The 14,079-nt window shown below is 46.7% G+C and overlaps 1 protein-coding gene across 1 annotated transcript in view; it reads right to left on the minus strand.

Moving 5' to 3' along the window:
• Positions 1 to 12,978, minus strand: part of BRAF (B-Raf proto-oncogene, serine/threonine kinase) — a 121,990-nt gene extending 109,012 nt beyond the window's left edge. The window contains exon 1 of the mRNA XM_026657578.2: positions 12,835 to 12,978. Within this exon, the coding sequence (XP_026513363.1) occupies positions 12,835 to 12,972 (138 nt within the window). The 5' untranslated portion in view covers positions 12,973 to 12,978. The remainder of the gene's footprint in view (positions 1 to 12,834) is intronic.
• Between the last annotated feature and the right edge of the window lie 1,101 nt (positions 12,979 to 14,079).

Below are 14,079 nucleotides of genomic sequence, written 5' to 3' on the forward strand. Positions count from 1 at the left end.
AGAGAACAGCTCCTTAAGAATGAAGCCCCATGTATGTACAACCCATCTCAAGCAGGAAGCATGTGATTACTCAATCTGATTGAGGCAATCTGGAAGCCCCTGCCTAACTGCAGCTAGCCAGTGAACAAGCCACTACTTCATGGAGGCAGTCAATCACATGTAGCACAAGAACACTTGACTTTAACACTACAGCATCCGTAGCTGTCACCTCATGCCATGCCATTAGCTACTGTTATGGGTATCAGGCCCCAAATCTGTAACTTAATCCATTTTGAAGCCTGATGGCTCCAATCTCTCTTCTCTGCTAGGTCCACACCACTGATACTGTACCAGTGCAGAAGGCCTTGAGTCCAGTTGGGCTTCCACACAAGGTACCCTATGTGACGGGTTGGATCACCGAAACCCTCTTGGGACTGCCACCTTATGTGCCCAGACTACTTCTGAGCTTGTTTTCCCTGCCAGCTTGGTACTTCAGTGCCTTGCCTTGTTTGAGCCAGGCATGCTTGCCTGCTGCAAACACAGATCCAAGACTGAACCACGTCCCCCACAAGCTGCAGGCTTAACTGAAAACAGCTTAAGAAGTGCTCCTGTCTCCAGCTCTCAGATACCCAATTCCCAATGGGATCCAAACCCCAAATAAATACGTTTTACCCTTTATAAAGCTTATGCAGGGTAAACGCATAAATTGTTCGCCCTCTATAACACTGATAGACAGGTATGCACAGCTGTTCTCTCCCCCTCCCGCCCCCCGATATTAATACATACTCTGGGTTAATTAAGAAGTAAAAAGTGGTTTTATTAAATACAAAAAGTAGGATTTAAGTGGTTCCAAGTAATAACAGACAAAAAAAGTGAATTACCAAGCAAAATAAAATAAAACATGCAACTCTAAGCCTAATACAGTAAGAAAACTGAATACAGGTAAATCTCACCCTCAGAGATGTTTCAATAGGCTTTTTTTTACAGACTGGATGCCTTCCTAGTCTGGGCCCAATCCTTTGGGGGAGGGATAGCTCAGTGGTTTGAGCATTGGCCTGCTAAACCCAGGGTTGTGAGTTCAATCCTTGAGGGGGCCATTTGGGGATTTAGTTGGTGTTGGTCCTGATTTAAGCAGAGGGTTGGACTAGATGACCTCCTGCGGTCCCTTCCAACCCTGATGTTCTATGATTCTTTCCCCGGTACAGTCCGTGTTACAGCTCAGGTGGTAGCTAGGGGATTTCTCATGACTGCAGCCCCCTTTGTTCTGTTCCACCTCCTTATATCTCTTTTGCACAAGGCAGGAATCCTTTGTCCCTCTTTGGGTTACCACCCCTCCTTCTAAATGGAAAAGCACCAGGTTAAAGATGGATTCCAGTTCAAGTGACAAGATCACATATCATTGTAAGACTTCGTTACCCACTTGCCAGCACACAGGTATACAGGAAGGCTTACAAGTAAACAGAGCCATGTACAGTCAATTCTCCTAGTTGATGGGAGCCATCAAGATTCCAAACCACCATTAATGACCCACACTTTGCATAATTACAATAGGACCTCAGAGTTATATGTCATATTTCTAGTTTCAGATACAAGAGTGATACATTTATACAAATAGGATGACCACACTCAGAAGATTATAAGCTTTGTAATGATACCTTACAAGAAACCTTTTGCATGAAGCATATTCCTGTTACATTATATGATTTTATGAAAATATGCTAGAGTGCAACGTCACACCCCATTCATCTATGTGGGAAAAGCTGGAATGTTGGGTCTTTAAGAAGGAAACCCATTGCCTCCAGCAGCACGAACAGATGTGTAGGTTCCTTCCAACTGTCCAAACAGCAAGCAAGTGCATATGAGCCTCTTATGGCTCTAGCTACATAAGAGATCATCACATCTCATTCTCCCTTACAGCTATCTTCTGCCACAACAATGAAACTGTTGATCAATATGGGCAACTTAGTCACGGGAGACAGGATCTTTGCAAGAACCAGCCCAAAACTATAGAACTCCCTGCTGGATAGCATAATAATAACCACTAACTATGTGACTTTGCAGGCTAAATGCAATACACCCCTGTTCTCAAGCTCTCTTCTAACTGCACCCTTACCCACACCCATCACTTTTTCCAGGGGCTTGTCTACAGAGATTTAGTCACACCAGAGGGGTGTAAATTTTAGTCCTCACTAGCGTGTCATGCACTACTGGCTCCTGTGGAGCCTGACGGCATGCTCTAAAGTATGTCAATATAGTCTATATTAACACGCACTAGGGAACTTTTAGTGCACCACACCTGGGTCAGGTTAGCGTGCAACACAAGAGGATTAAAATTTACATCCCTTTGGTGTGCACGAAAGTACCATGTTGACAAGCCTTAGGATAATAAATACAACATGCGCACACACACACAAGCCTACTTTTGCTGAGGGGAGGGGGGGGAGAGAGTGAGAGAGAGAGAGATGTTCTTACTCTTGGAAGGCTGTGACCGTTCTTCGGCTCGCCAGGACTGAGAGTCAACTTGTTACACCCTGCTTTCCGCAAAAGTCTCTTTATTGAGGTAGCTGGGCATCAGCTCCAGGACGCCACCAGCCTTTCAACCACTCAAGCACTCTCCTCTGGGCTATGGCAGCCTTAAATTTGCCTTGCAGATTAACAATAGAGGCACCTCAATCCCCAAGTCCCTTTGAATCATTCCCATGATATCCAGCCCTCGACACTGGCTACTCACAGAAACTCCAGATTCTCTGCACCCAAAGTTTCAGCTAGGGCTACCATACGTCCGGATTTCCCCGGACATGTCCGGCTTTTCGCTCTTTAAATAGCTGTCCGGGGGGGATTTCTAAAAATCTAAAAATGTCCGGGATTTCCCCCCGGTCAGCTATTTAAAGAGTGAAAAGCGGCTGACAGGGCGGCTGAGCGCCGCTCGCACTGGGGCCTCGGCAGCCAAAGCCCCTTCTCCACTCCCCCCATCCCCTGCAGCCTTAGCACGCCGCCTGGCAGCGCTGGGGGGCGGGGCTGTGCGCCTGTGAGGGAACGCGGCAGTGGGGCTAGCAGCGGCAGCCAGAGCCCCTCCCCCCCTCCTCCACAGCCTCAGCACGCCGCCCGGCTGAGCAGCACGGTAAGGGGGCCGGGGAGTTGGAGAAGGGGGGCAGTCAGGGGGGCGGGGTGTGGAGAGGGGTCGAGGCAGGCAGGGAGCAGAGGGGGTTGGATGGGTCAGGAGTTCTGGGGGTCCTGTCAGGGGGCGGGGAGCAGTTGGATAGAGTATGGGAGTCCCGGGGGTCTGTCTGGGGGTGAGGGTGTGAATATGGGGTGGGGGTGTGGATAAGGGTCAGGACAGTCAGGGGACAGGTAGGGTCCTAGGGGGGCAGTTAGGGTGGGGGGTTCTCAGGAGGGGGCAGTCAGGGGACAAGAAGCAAGGAGGCTTAGATAGGGGGTGGGGTCCTAGGGGGCAGTTAGTGGCAGGGGTCCCAGGAGGGGGCAGTCAGGGGACAAGGAGCAGGGGAGGTTGGGGGTTCTGAGGGGGGCAGTCAGGGGTGGGAAGTGGGAGGGAGTGGGCGGGGCGGGGCTAGAGCGGGGCTTCCCCCCCCCATCCTCTTTTTTGATTGTGGAAATATGGTAACCCTAGTTCAGCATACCCCAGTTTACCTATTTTACCTTAAACCACCACTCCTGTACAACACACAACACTTGTGAGCACTTAAACTTATTTTTGTTTTACTGTAAAAATGAAGATTTAACTAGAAATAAGAACGGTGGAAACAAAAGTGGGGGGGGAGGGATAGCTCAGGTGGGGGAGGGATAGCTCAGTGGTTTGAGCATTGGCCTGCTAAACCAAGGGTTGTGAGCTCAATCCTTGAGGGGGCCATTTAGGGATCTGGGGCAAAAATCTGTCTGGGGATTGGTCTTGCTCTGAGCAGGGGGTTGGAGTAGATGACCTCCTGAGGTCCCTTCCAACCCTGATATTCTATGAAAAGGGTTACAATATAAAACAAAATCATAAAATGCAAATCTGGGTCTACACTTATCAACAATTACCCTTCTATTTAATAAAGTAGATTTCCCCCCAAAAGATCAGTCTGTTGCAGGGATAGCTGGTTTCTTAAGAACCATAATCTGAAAGTACAGAAAAACATCCCCACTCCACACAGGGTTATCCTCAGTAAATGGATGGGGTGCTTCTCCCTCCCTGTTGTACCAAAACCAGCCTTCAGTTTCTATTCATAGACAGGGTGAATACCTACTTGTTGTAATGTTTTCTCGTTTGTTTTTACCTTTAAGTGGTTTCATTTGTTTGTTGTTGCCTCTGATGGCTTCCCATTCAAAGTCCTAGTATTGCTCAAGGCTAAACAACTGAGCTTGCATAGCATCACCAGCCAAACAGGGTGGGGTGGCAACTCCCCCTTGCCTAAATGGGCCATTACATTATCTCCAGATGACTAATTTCTACTCTAAGTGCATAAAGCATACTTTCAGTATAAATACACCTTGCAATGATTATGAATCTTAACAAGTTATGAGCTTTGTGTAGATATCTTACATGTTACTGTTTACAAATAAATGTCATGTAAGATATGTTTAGTTTTAGTCTGTCAAATCTCAGTGAGAGATGTTTGAGAATAGGGGATCCATTGCCAAGGGATCTCTGTCCCAGAGGCACTCAAATATTATGGTATTAGGCTATGGCTGCCAAAGTATTTTACATAAATGCATAAGTGATGCCAGACCAAAAGGCAACACACAGAATTATTAGTGTTGGTCTCTTATAAGAAACCTGTGATACTTCCAGTGGTTGCACTACATTCCCCCACCCCACACCTCCAAACACACTTAAGTGTTTGCAGAAGTCTGGAGAGCACAGCCAGTCACCTTCCTTAGGAAGCTACATAATTGCAGACACGCTATTTTCTACCTTTTCCTACCAGAAATACTAGATCCTTTATACTGAGACTGTCCTTGCCTTTTATTTGGAAATACCTGATATAAAGAATCTGTTTCTTCTTTCACCTAGTAGCATGAGCTGAATGGTATTCTTCGTCAGGAGAAATTAAACTTCTGGCAGCCTTCAGAAAATTATTTAAGATCAATTCAGTAGCCCATTTAACAATGCTGGAGACCCAGAGCCTTCAGTGACAGATGTCACTTAAGTCTCTCCCTTCCCCTTTCCTCATAGGGAGGTATACTAGCTAACCCAGCGAAGCCAAAGGATTCCAGGTCAACAGCTCAGTGACACTGGTACTAGGGCTTTGCACCAAAAACGTCTCTCATGCACTTCATGCTGAAAAAGGGGACAACCTCAAAGGGATTCACTGCAACAAATAAGAATGCTTAAACAAGTCTTTCAGAATGCCCTTCAGATCACAAATTTTTGTAAGTGTTCCAGAAAGCTATGCTAGAACCATGAGATAGGTTAGTCCTAAAATGCCCTGATACAGGACCAGCTGAAAGAACTACATATGAACATGATAAAAGTGGTTTTTCAAACTGATCTGCAGTGTGGACATGCTGCACCAATGCAAAGACAATCCATGCAACCAACAATGTATATGCAACCCATGTCCCTATAATAGCATACTTGCTTAGTACAGATGGAATCAAAGAATTCCAAAGAGATGTACTCTAACATTAATTGGACATGCTGCAAGAAAGCCTGACAGCCCTACGTATCTGGAAGTTTGGGATGGAGGAAGACTAAAAACAATGTTTATATATGTTGTAGGTAATACTTCATGTTTGTAATCCAAACTGTGTGTCAAACGATCAACACATCATAATATCCTAGTAGGTACACTTATTTACAATTGATTATTTAGAGATTTTCCTGCATTATGTCAAATACATTTATTTTAAGATACGTGGAACTGGATTTGGTAACTGCAACTGGAGTAACTGCTGCAGATACTTGGTAAAGAAGACCACTGACTTTGGCCCATAAGGGAAGCAGAAACAGGAATGTGGTAACAGTGTGGTCACTCCGTCAAGGCTGAATCGGGTTTTGATTCCCCTTCCCAGCTAGTGCAGCTGGCATAAGCCAAGGTGAACATAAGGAGAGCCAGAAGACCCAAGGGATTCCAGACCTGGTCATCCTTATCCACTGTGAATGTGTGAGATATTTTTAAATTTTGTAAATAAGCACCTAGGTGCTAGATAATAAAAAACAACCAATAAAAGGAATGGCCTGCTTTTCCTGAGTCATAGAGCAATTAGGACACTGAAAGATCTTATAGTAACTCTAGCAAAGACTGTAAGCTCTTTTCAAAATGTCTGGAATATAAAGTCTTATGGCATACCCTTTCAGCTTGCTCTGCTGGAGGTATATTTGTGGAAGCATCAGCTACCTGTTTCCTTTCCCTTTACTAGAATATTTAAATCACGGAGAATACTGCAGTAACTAAAAAAGTTATTGTGCCCAGGACATCTGGATGAAGGGGAAGAGAGAGAAGAAACTTTTATTCCATTAAATTAATAGAAAAAATTCTGCCCAGGCTGAAGTTTACAAGTCAAAGATGACCCTCGTGAAAGGTGTTAAGGGACCTCCAAAAAAAAAAAAAAAAAAAAAAAAAAAAAAAAAAAAAAGGAAGAAATTTCCAAAAAGAGCAATTTTGCTTGCAATGCTTTGCAAAAAAATGAAGTTCAGACATTTCATACATTAAAATAAGGAACTTGTCAAATAAGGAAAACATTTTACATCAAGGAAAGTTACAGACAACATTAAGTAAAATACATGAAAAAAAAAATCAGACTCCATGCTCTATCACTCACTCATGCAACAGTTCAAATACTGTTTTAAAAACTAAAATTACCAATTTTCAGCAAGTTTAACTGTTTCAATTTACCTTACTAATAACACTGTTTCAGAGGCTTAAATATGCTATACACTTAAACAATATGCTGCAGAAATTATTGCTAGTATCCCTCTACGTAACAGAATTCTTATTTTTAAAAACTCACTGACAACTGAGCTATACAACCTATTTTTATAGTAAAAACATTTTAGTGTATTAATTAGTACATTTCTTTGCTTGCTGTTGGGTACTTTGGAGAAAATTATAGTGCTTCTATAATAAAAGGGTATCAGCTACATTTCATTTTGCCAGGGAAGATGTCACAGAGATACTCAGTTTCATCAACAACCTGTAACTGATTACTTTTGGTTTGGAAAAATGATTGCAATTGATTTCTAAGATTCAGCTTTCAACAAAAAGAGTGAATGTTGATACATGGACTCTTTCAATGCTAGCATCTTGTGTCTTGTAATGAGGAAAATACAGTGAATGGCATCATCATAGTAGAGTACTTCCATTGGGAATGCATATTGCATTAACTTTCATCATAAGAAAAAATCCATTCAATCCCAAACATCTGTTACATAAAGTTACACTTGGCAGGAAAATACTTCAAAAGGAGGGAAAAAAATGTTTTCCAAACTAAAGTAGTATGAACTGAAGTATCACTCAATTAAAGGTGGCTTCTCACTAGGACTGGGTGGAAACTTGATTTTTTGTTTTGTGGGAAATGCTGCGAGTTTGAAAAATAAACTGTTCCAAAAGAAAACAAAGGCAAGAAGTTTCAAAATTTGGGGGGAAAAGCTGTTTCGGTTCAATAGAAAAATTTATTATGGACTATTAAAAATTAAAATAATTTCAAAACTGAAAATAACAACATGTTCCAAAAAGGCTGAAGCAGATCTTATTCTCCCCAGCCATTAAAGTGGCATCAGGAGGCCAATAAGTCTGGGTGTCTCTGCAGGGACTTCCTGAGTCATCTATTTTGAATTTCTTCCTCTGAAAGAACAGAATCTAATTGGAATGATTTAATAATTCTGGAACTACTCCCCAATGACAAGAATATAGTCTCTACTCCCAGCTGATAAACACGTCCAACCATCCTGCAAACCCATGATGCTCCCCACCTGAACGAGCCTGTGCTCTGAGAATCCATCCTGGGGTGAACCAGCCTGAATTCTAATGTCACCGAAACTCACCCAAGAGTAGACAGACAGCTTGAGTCCGGGCAACTGGATTGGCCACTGGGAGCTGAGAAGGATGCCTCAGTCTCCACGCCCCAAGAGACAGGAAAGAAGGCAAGACTCAGAGGGAGCCCCAGAGGGCTGGTTCCCCACCTTGAAATGTCCACCTTGCCCCCTCTTAGAAGTCGGGTATAATACTTTAATTGTTCCCCAAGGCTCATCTCTAGTTCTCACCAGGTCCTGAAAACCCTGTCCTCATCTAAGAGTACAGCTTATAAGAAAACAACTGATGGGAATGGAGTAGGGGGGTAAAAGACATATACCCTAAATGCACTCACCTCCAGTGTCTACAGGTCCTGGTGCCTCTAGAAAGTATGTATTTCCTACTCCTGGGGGAATTCTGCACCACTGCGCGTGCGCAGAATTAATGTCTCCCGCACATTTCTTTGCTTCCCCGCAGAAAATGACTTTCTGACAGGGAAGCAAAGGGAAGCTGCAAAAGGAGTTACGCACCACTCCCTAGCTCAACAGGTACATCACTGCAGGCACCTGGAGCAGCCAGCAGAGAGGTAAATCACTGCAGGGCTGGGGACACCTGAGCCGGGATCAGCTGCTAGTCCCGGCCGGGCTGGAGGCAGGAGAGAACGGGACTACTTCTTCCTCTGCAAGGAGGGGCTAGGGGTGTGTCAGACCCATCCCCAGAAACTGCCCCCAGCTGCAAGAAGCTCAGCATCCTCCCCTGCTTCCTGCCCCCATTGCTCCTCAGCTCCGGGGAGAGGGGTCACTGTACAAGGAGCTGCTCCCCCATCCGCCCAACCCCTGTGTATCTGGACCTCCCATATCCAGACACCCTCACCAAGCCTCACCCGGTACACCCAGAACCCCACCCCACTGAACCTCAACCCCTGTATCTGGAGCCCCCCTGCACCAGTCCCCTGCCTCAGGACCCTGACCCCTGCACCCAGACCACCCTCCACTGAGCTTCCTGCACTCAGACCCCCATCCTGATAAGTTCTACCACCTGCACCACCCTGAGCTAGGGTGACCAGACAGCAAATGTGAAAAATCGGGACAGGGGGTGGGGGGTAATAGAAGCCTATATAAGAAAAAGACCCAAAAATCAGGACTGTCCCTATAAAATCTGGACATCTGGTCACCCTACCCTGAGCCCCCACATCCAGACCTCCATACCACGGACCCCCAACTAGCTGCACCCAGACCCCCCCTGCTGAGACCTCCACACCCAGACCCCTCTGCTGAGCCCAAACCACTTTCACCTGGAAGCCCCTGCAGAGTCCCATTGCCCCTGCAACCCTCCCCGCATCCAGATCCCCCCACACCTAGATCCCCCACTGAGCTGCCTGCACCCAGATTGCCCCACACAAAATGCTCTCACCTCACACCTGGATCCCCCCCACACTTGGATCCTGCCTGGTTGACCCTGCAAGCCCCACGCCTGGTGCACTTGGTGCAGAAGGGCAGGCCCAGACCTTGTGCTGTGTCAGGGTGAGGTGCAGCCTCACCACTGAGTCCTTGTCCCGGGGGGGGAGGCTGCAGGGTGATCTCCTACCTTCGTACAGCCAGTGGCCTGTGCTCCGCATTGCCGTGCTGGAGCCTCTGCATTTATTTATTGAGAAATAAATCTTGCAAAATTTTAAAATATTGTGTGCAGAATTAAATTTTTTGGCACAGAATGCCCTCAAGAGTAATTTCCTAAATGTACCACGCTTTTGTAAGCACATGTATGGTTCCAAGTACACTTATGAATCCTGCATGATTTTTCAGATGAGATGAGCTCTTGCAATTACTACATTCTGGCACAGTGAATTCTTCCCCCCACACCACCAGCTATAAGCTTTTAGTTTTACACATGTATTCAACTTTGTTTTCTTTACCAGAGCAAGTATTAATGATCAATACACTTTATTATGACAGGCTTTTTATCTAATGGTTAGGGCTACAGAGATAACATCTGAGGCAAGAAGTTCAAGATTTGATAAGAATTCTTCATAAAGACTTAATTACATCTGCCTAAAAGTTGGGGTTTTTTTTGGTTTAAATCCTAAATCTTGGTAAGGTATTATTTCAGCTCTGGCCATTAGCCACATAACCTCATAGTAAGGCATTATGCTTTCAGTATAAAATTATCTACTCAACTAAAATACAAGTAAATTTGTGTTGAAATACTAAGTCAGTCAGTCTTTTTCAAAATTTCCCCAACACTTTCGCCCCCTTTTTTTTTTGACATTTTTAAAAAACCAAAAACTATGGAATAGCCCAAAAAAGAACATTACGGAAAAAGCTACATTTCCTGTAATGTGTCAGTAAATTCAGCTTAGGTTTTCACAGGGGCTCAAGACAACAATCACTCTGACCCTGAAGCCATTCTAGATATTAACTCAAAGCAACTGAAGCTGAGCTTTTTAATGAGACTCTGTAGTAGGTACTTAAGAACTTTAGAATTCCATTGTCTTTAAGAAAAAAGAATTCTTCTCTACAAATCTGTGATTGGGAACTTGACAGAAGCATAAAGTATATAAAAACAAGGGTGTTAGCATTTAAGTAGCTATCCTTTTCAAGAGCAAAGTCACCCCTCACAAGATGGTTTGGTAGGTCTCTTGTTTCATAGCTAACCAGACCTCCTCAAAATTTGTGTGAGCTGAGTAAGTATAGACCATAAATATACATTTTTGCAACTGAACATATCAGGGCTGAATTAAGAAGTGTATTCATAATAGCCAAAGTTCCTCATTATATCAACTTAATGTATGTGAAGTATGGTGCTTTATCTGTTACAAATCTATTCTGTTTAAAGTCTATGTACAAAATATTTACATTTGCAGATGAGCACATTATATGAATAAAACTGGTTCCTACTGTTCTATTCAGGTTTTTACTTAAAAACAAACATCTTTGGTCCAAGAGCAGTAGCCACTTAACAGTAACAAAATATGATAATTCTTGCTACATACACATCACTTTCTCTTCCTACATGTTGTGTAAAATATAGAGAGCGTGCGTGCACACACTGATGTTATGGCATTTAAATCTTTAAACTGTAAATTCCTTTTTTGTATCAGGAATAAAAATCTCAGTTTTTACTATGTATTAGCAAAGTTTTGACTGCTGACATTACCATTCTTGTCTACTACGCAAGTAATGCTATTAGAACTAGAGTTAGAAACAAATGATGATTATTTACAGAAAAGAAGAATAATGTGACTGACAGAAGTCTGAGTTGTGGGATCAAGAGTCTAATCCCAGCCCTGCCATAGACCCATTCCCTGTCTGAGTTTTCCCATCTGTAAAGTGTACTGGAAACAAACAAAAAATATGTCCCAGGGATTATGCAATGCATAATTCGTTTGTGTAATACTGAAAATTTGGTTAGTGTGCTGTAAGTAAACATGAAAACACTTTTACCGCTAAGGTAGGAATATGGCAACTGTTTAGCAACTGGTGTAGCTAAAAGTAGAGGTCCTAGAAGTAGAGTCTGATGACCCAGAACACTTGGATGCCCAGGCTCCCAAATCACTCACATGCTTTTGAAAGTTTTACCATCAGTGTCTGATGCAAGAGGCCAGAAGTCAGGGTTTCTGGGTTCTAAACCCACTCTAGAACCAATTTGCTATGTAACATTGGCCAAGTCACTTCGTCTTTGTGCCTAAATCGCCCCAAAACCTCAAAATACTTTGCATATCCAAGTGCTGAACTCATTCTGCAAACAGCAATTTAAACCTCAACACCCCAGTAAGAGAGGTATTACCTCCTTTTACAGATTAGGAAACAAACACCGAGTAGTTAAGAGATGTGTCCAGAAGTCTCACCATGACTGTGACAGACACAAATTAGAGCCCAGGTATCCTGAACCCCAACCCAGTGCCCAATCCACGGGAATAGACTTTATGCTGCAATAGCGATTAAGGGCACAATCCCGCAAACACAGAGATTCGGCAATATCCGACAAGCGCTTTGAGATTCTCAGACACAAGATAAACTGATTGCAAAAGCGCACTACAGCTTCTCAGATGCACACCACAGAGGAGCCGTAGGGGGGATGCCTGAAGACCCCCGACTTTCGGTTTTGACCCAGAGACAGACCCCTTGACGCTGCACCTGTCACTACCAGCGGCCCTACATCAAAGCGAGGCGCGCACTAGCTTCTCCAACTCTCCGGGCAAAGGGAGGCCGGGAGCCCCGCACAACGAGCAGGGACCTTGCCGAGGCGACCCCGCGCTGCAGATACACAGCACTACCCCGGCCCGCTGCTGCCCGTGCGCCTCGCCCCCGCCCCAGGGCCAGGCCGCCCGCCGGAGCCACCTGCGCCGCCTGCACTTGTTGAGCAGGAGCAGCGTGCGCGCCGGGCCCCTCTGCCTTAACCCTTGGGAGCCAGGCGCTGTCGCCGTGGCCAGGCGCGAAGCGGCCGGGGTGGCCCGGGGGAGCGCCGGCGCCAACCGGGGGCGCAGCTGAGCTAAGCAGCCCCTTCCCAAGCCGCAGCACCGGAGCAATGCGGAGCGGCCCGGGCTGGGCCTGCCGGCGCCGGGGATCCCCCTCTGCCGCGGCCTCCCCCGCCCGTCATCCCCCGCCCAGGGAGGCCCCGTCATCCCCTACCCCCTCCCGCTACATGGGGGAGGGGAGACCCCGTCCCGCCGCCGCCGCGCCCTTCACCTGGGCCCCTGGGCAGCCCCGGCCCCGCCGTGCGCAACCCGCTCCCGGGCCACACAGCGGGGAGCCTCTTCCAGGGGGCAGGGGCCAGGGCAGCGCGCACCTCCTGCCCCGCGGCGGCAGCTCAGGCCGCAGAGCCAGGGTCGGGGAAGCCCCAGGCAGCGGCTCCGGGGGGTTCCAGTACACCCCGCCCGGAGCCCCTCTCCCCGCCCGGCGCTCACCTCCTCTGGGATGGCCGGCTCGCCGCCGCCGCTGCCCCCCAGGAACGAGGCCCCAGCTCCGGGCGGCGGCTCAGGCTCCATGTCCCCGTTGAAGAGCGAGGCCCCCTCGGAGCTACTGCCGCTGCTCAGCGCCGCCATCTTGGGTCGAAGCGCTGGAGGAAGGGGAGGGGGAAGCCGCGTCCCCGCTGCCAGGCCGCCCCCAGCCGCGACCCGTAGTGGGAGGGGGGAGACCACACAACCCGGAGAGCTCCAGCGGCCCGCACCACTAGACGTCACACCCGGTCCGTGACGTCACCTGTAATAGCCGATGTCACTGCGCATGGGCCGTCTGACGTCACGGGGAAACACCTTGACGTCACTGCGCGACTAAACGTCATCCAGGGAACTCAGAGGGCGCGGGATGTAACCCCGCCCCTTTCCTATAAGCTCCTCCCCGACCCCTTCACTAACATCCTTAAAGCCCCTTTCCAGCCTCTCCCAGCTCCCTTCCATTCTTTGCCTCTCCGCAATATCTGCATAGTACTCCCACCTCAGCCCTAGAGCCTATTCCATACACACCCTCCCTCCCTGCTCCCCATAACCTTTCCCCTCTCTACACATACCTCCCTCTCCATAGACCCGTCCTTCCAGCCAGCCCCTAACAGCCTTCCCCCACCTACCATCCTCCCAGGGCCTATGCGCTCTTTCCTTACCCAATGCCCCAGCCTTTCCTGTGGGTCTCTCCTCTCATACAGAGATGCCCTCTCTCCCCCTCAGAGGCCACACCTCAAGACTCTTACCCAAGTCAGGGTAGAAAATCCTTTTGGTATGGTGTTAGCCTGTTGATCCCTCATTCTTCCAACTTAGCAATTAGTAGTAGTATAAAGTACTGAACTAGCATATTTTCACCTAAAAATACACCATTAGCAAATCACGCAAGGGCAGGAAGCACAATGACAAGTCACTAGTTGGAAGTAGGGTACTAACTTCTGCTAAGGTGGGGTCTCTACTCGGAGAGGGGGCTCAAAAGGTTAAAGTCTGGCTCTGCTGTAGGAAGACAGTCTTCCAACAAGTGGAGGGGGGTTCAAAAGCAACAACAATACATCAGAATGTGCTGCTCCTCTACTAACCTGGCATGCCACAAAGCATGAAGTAACTAAAAAAAAAAAAAACACCTTTGTACTGAGAAAATATTACATAAAAAGAAAAGTCATTTGTAAAGAGTATTTGGGACAAATTTTTCAGCTGTGACCACTGATTCTAGGG

The sequence above is a fragment of the Terrapene carolina genome, unplaced genomic scaffold (genome assembly GCF_002925995.2).
Source record: "Terrapene carolina triunguis isolate 2854851 unplaced genomic scaffold, T_m_triunguis-2.0 Scaffold247, whole genome shotgun sequence".
In the NCBI taxonomy this organism is placed as follows: Eukaryota; Metazoa; Chordata; order Testudines; family Emydidae; genus Terrapene; species Terrapene triunguis.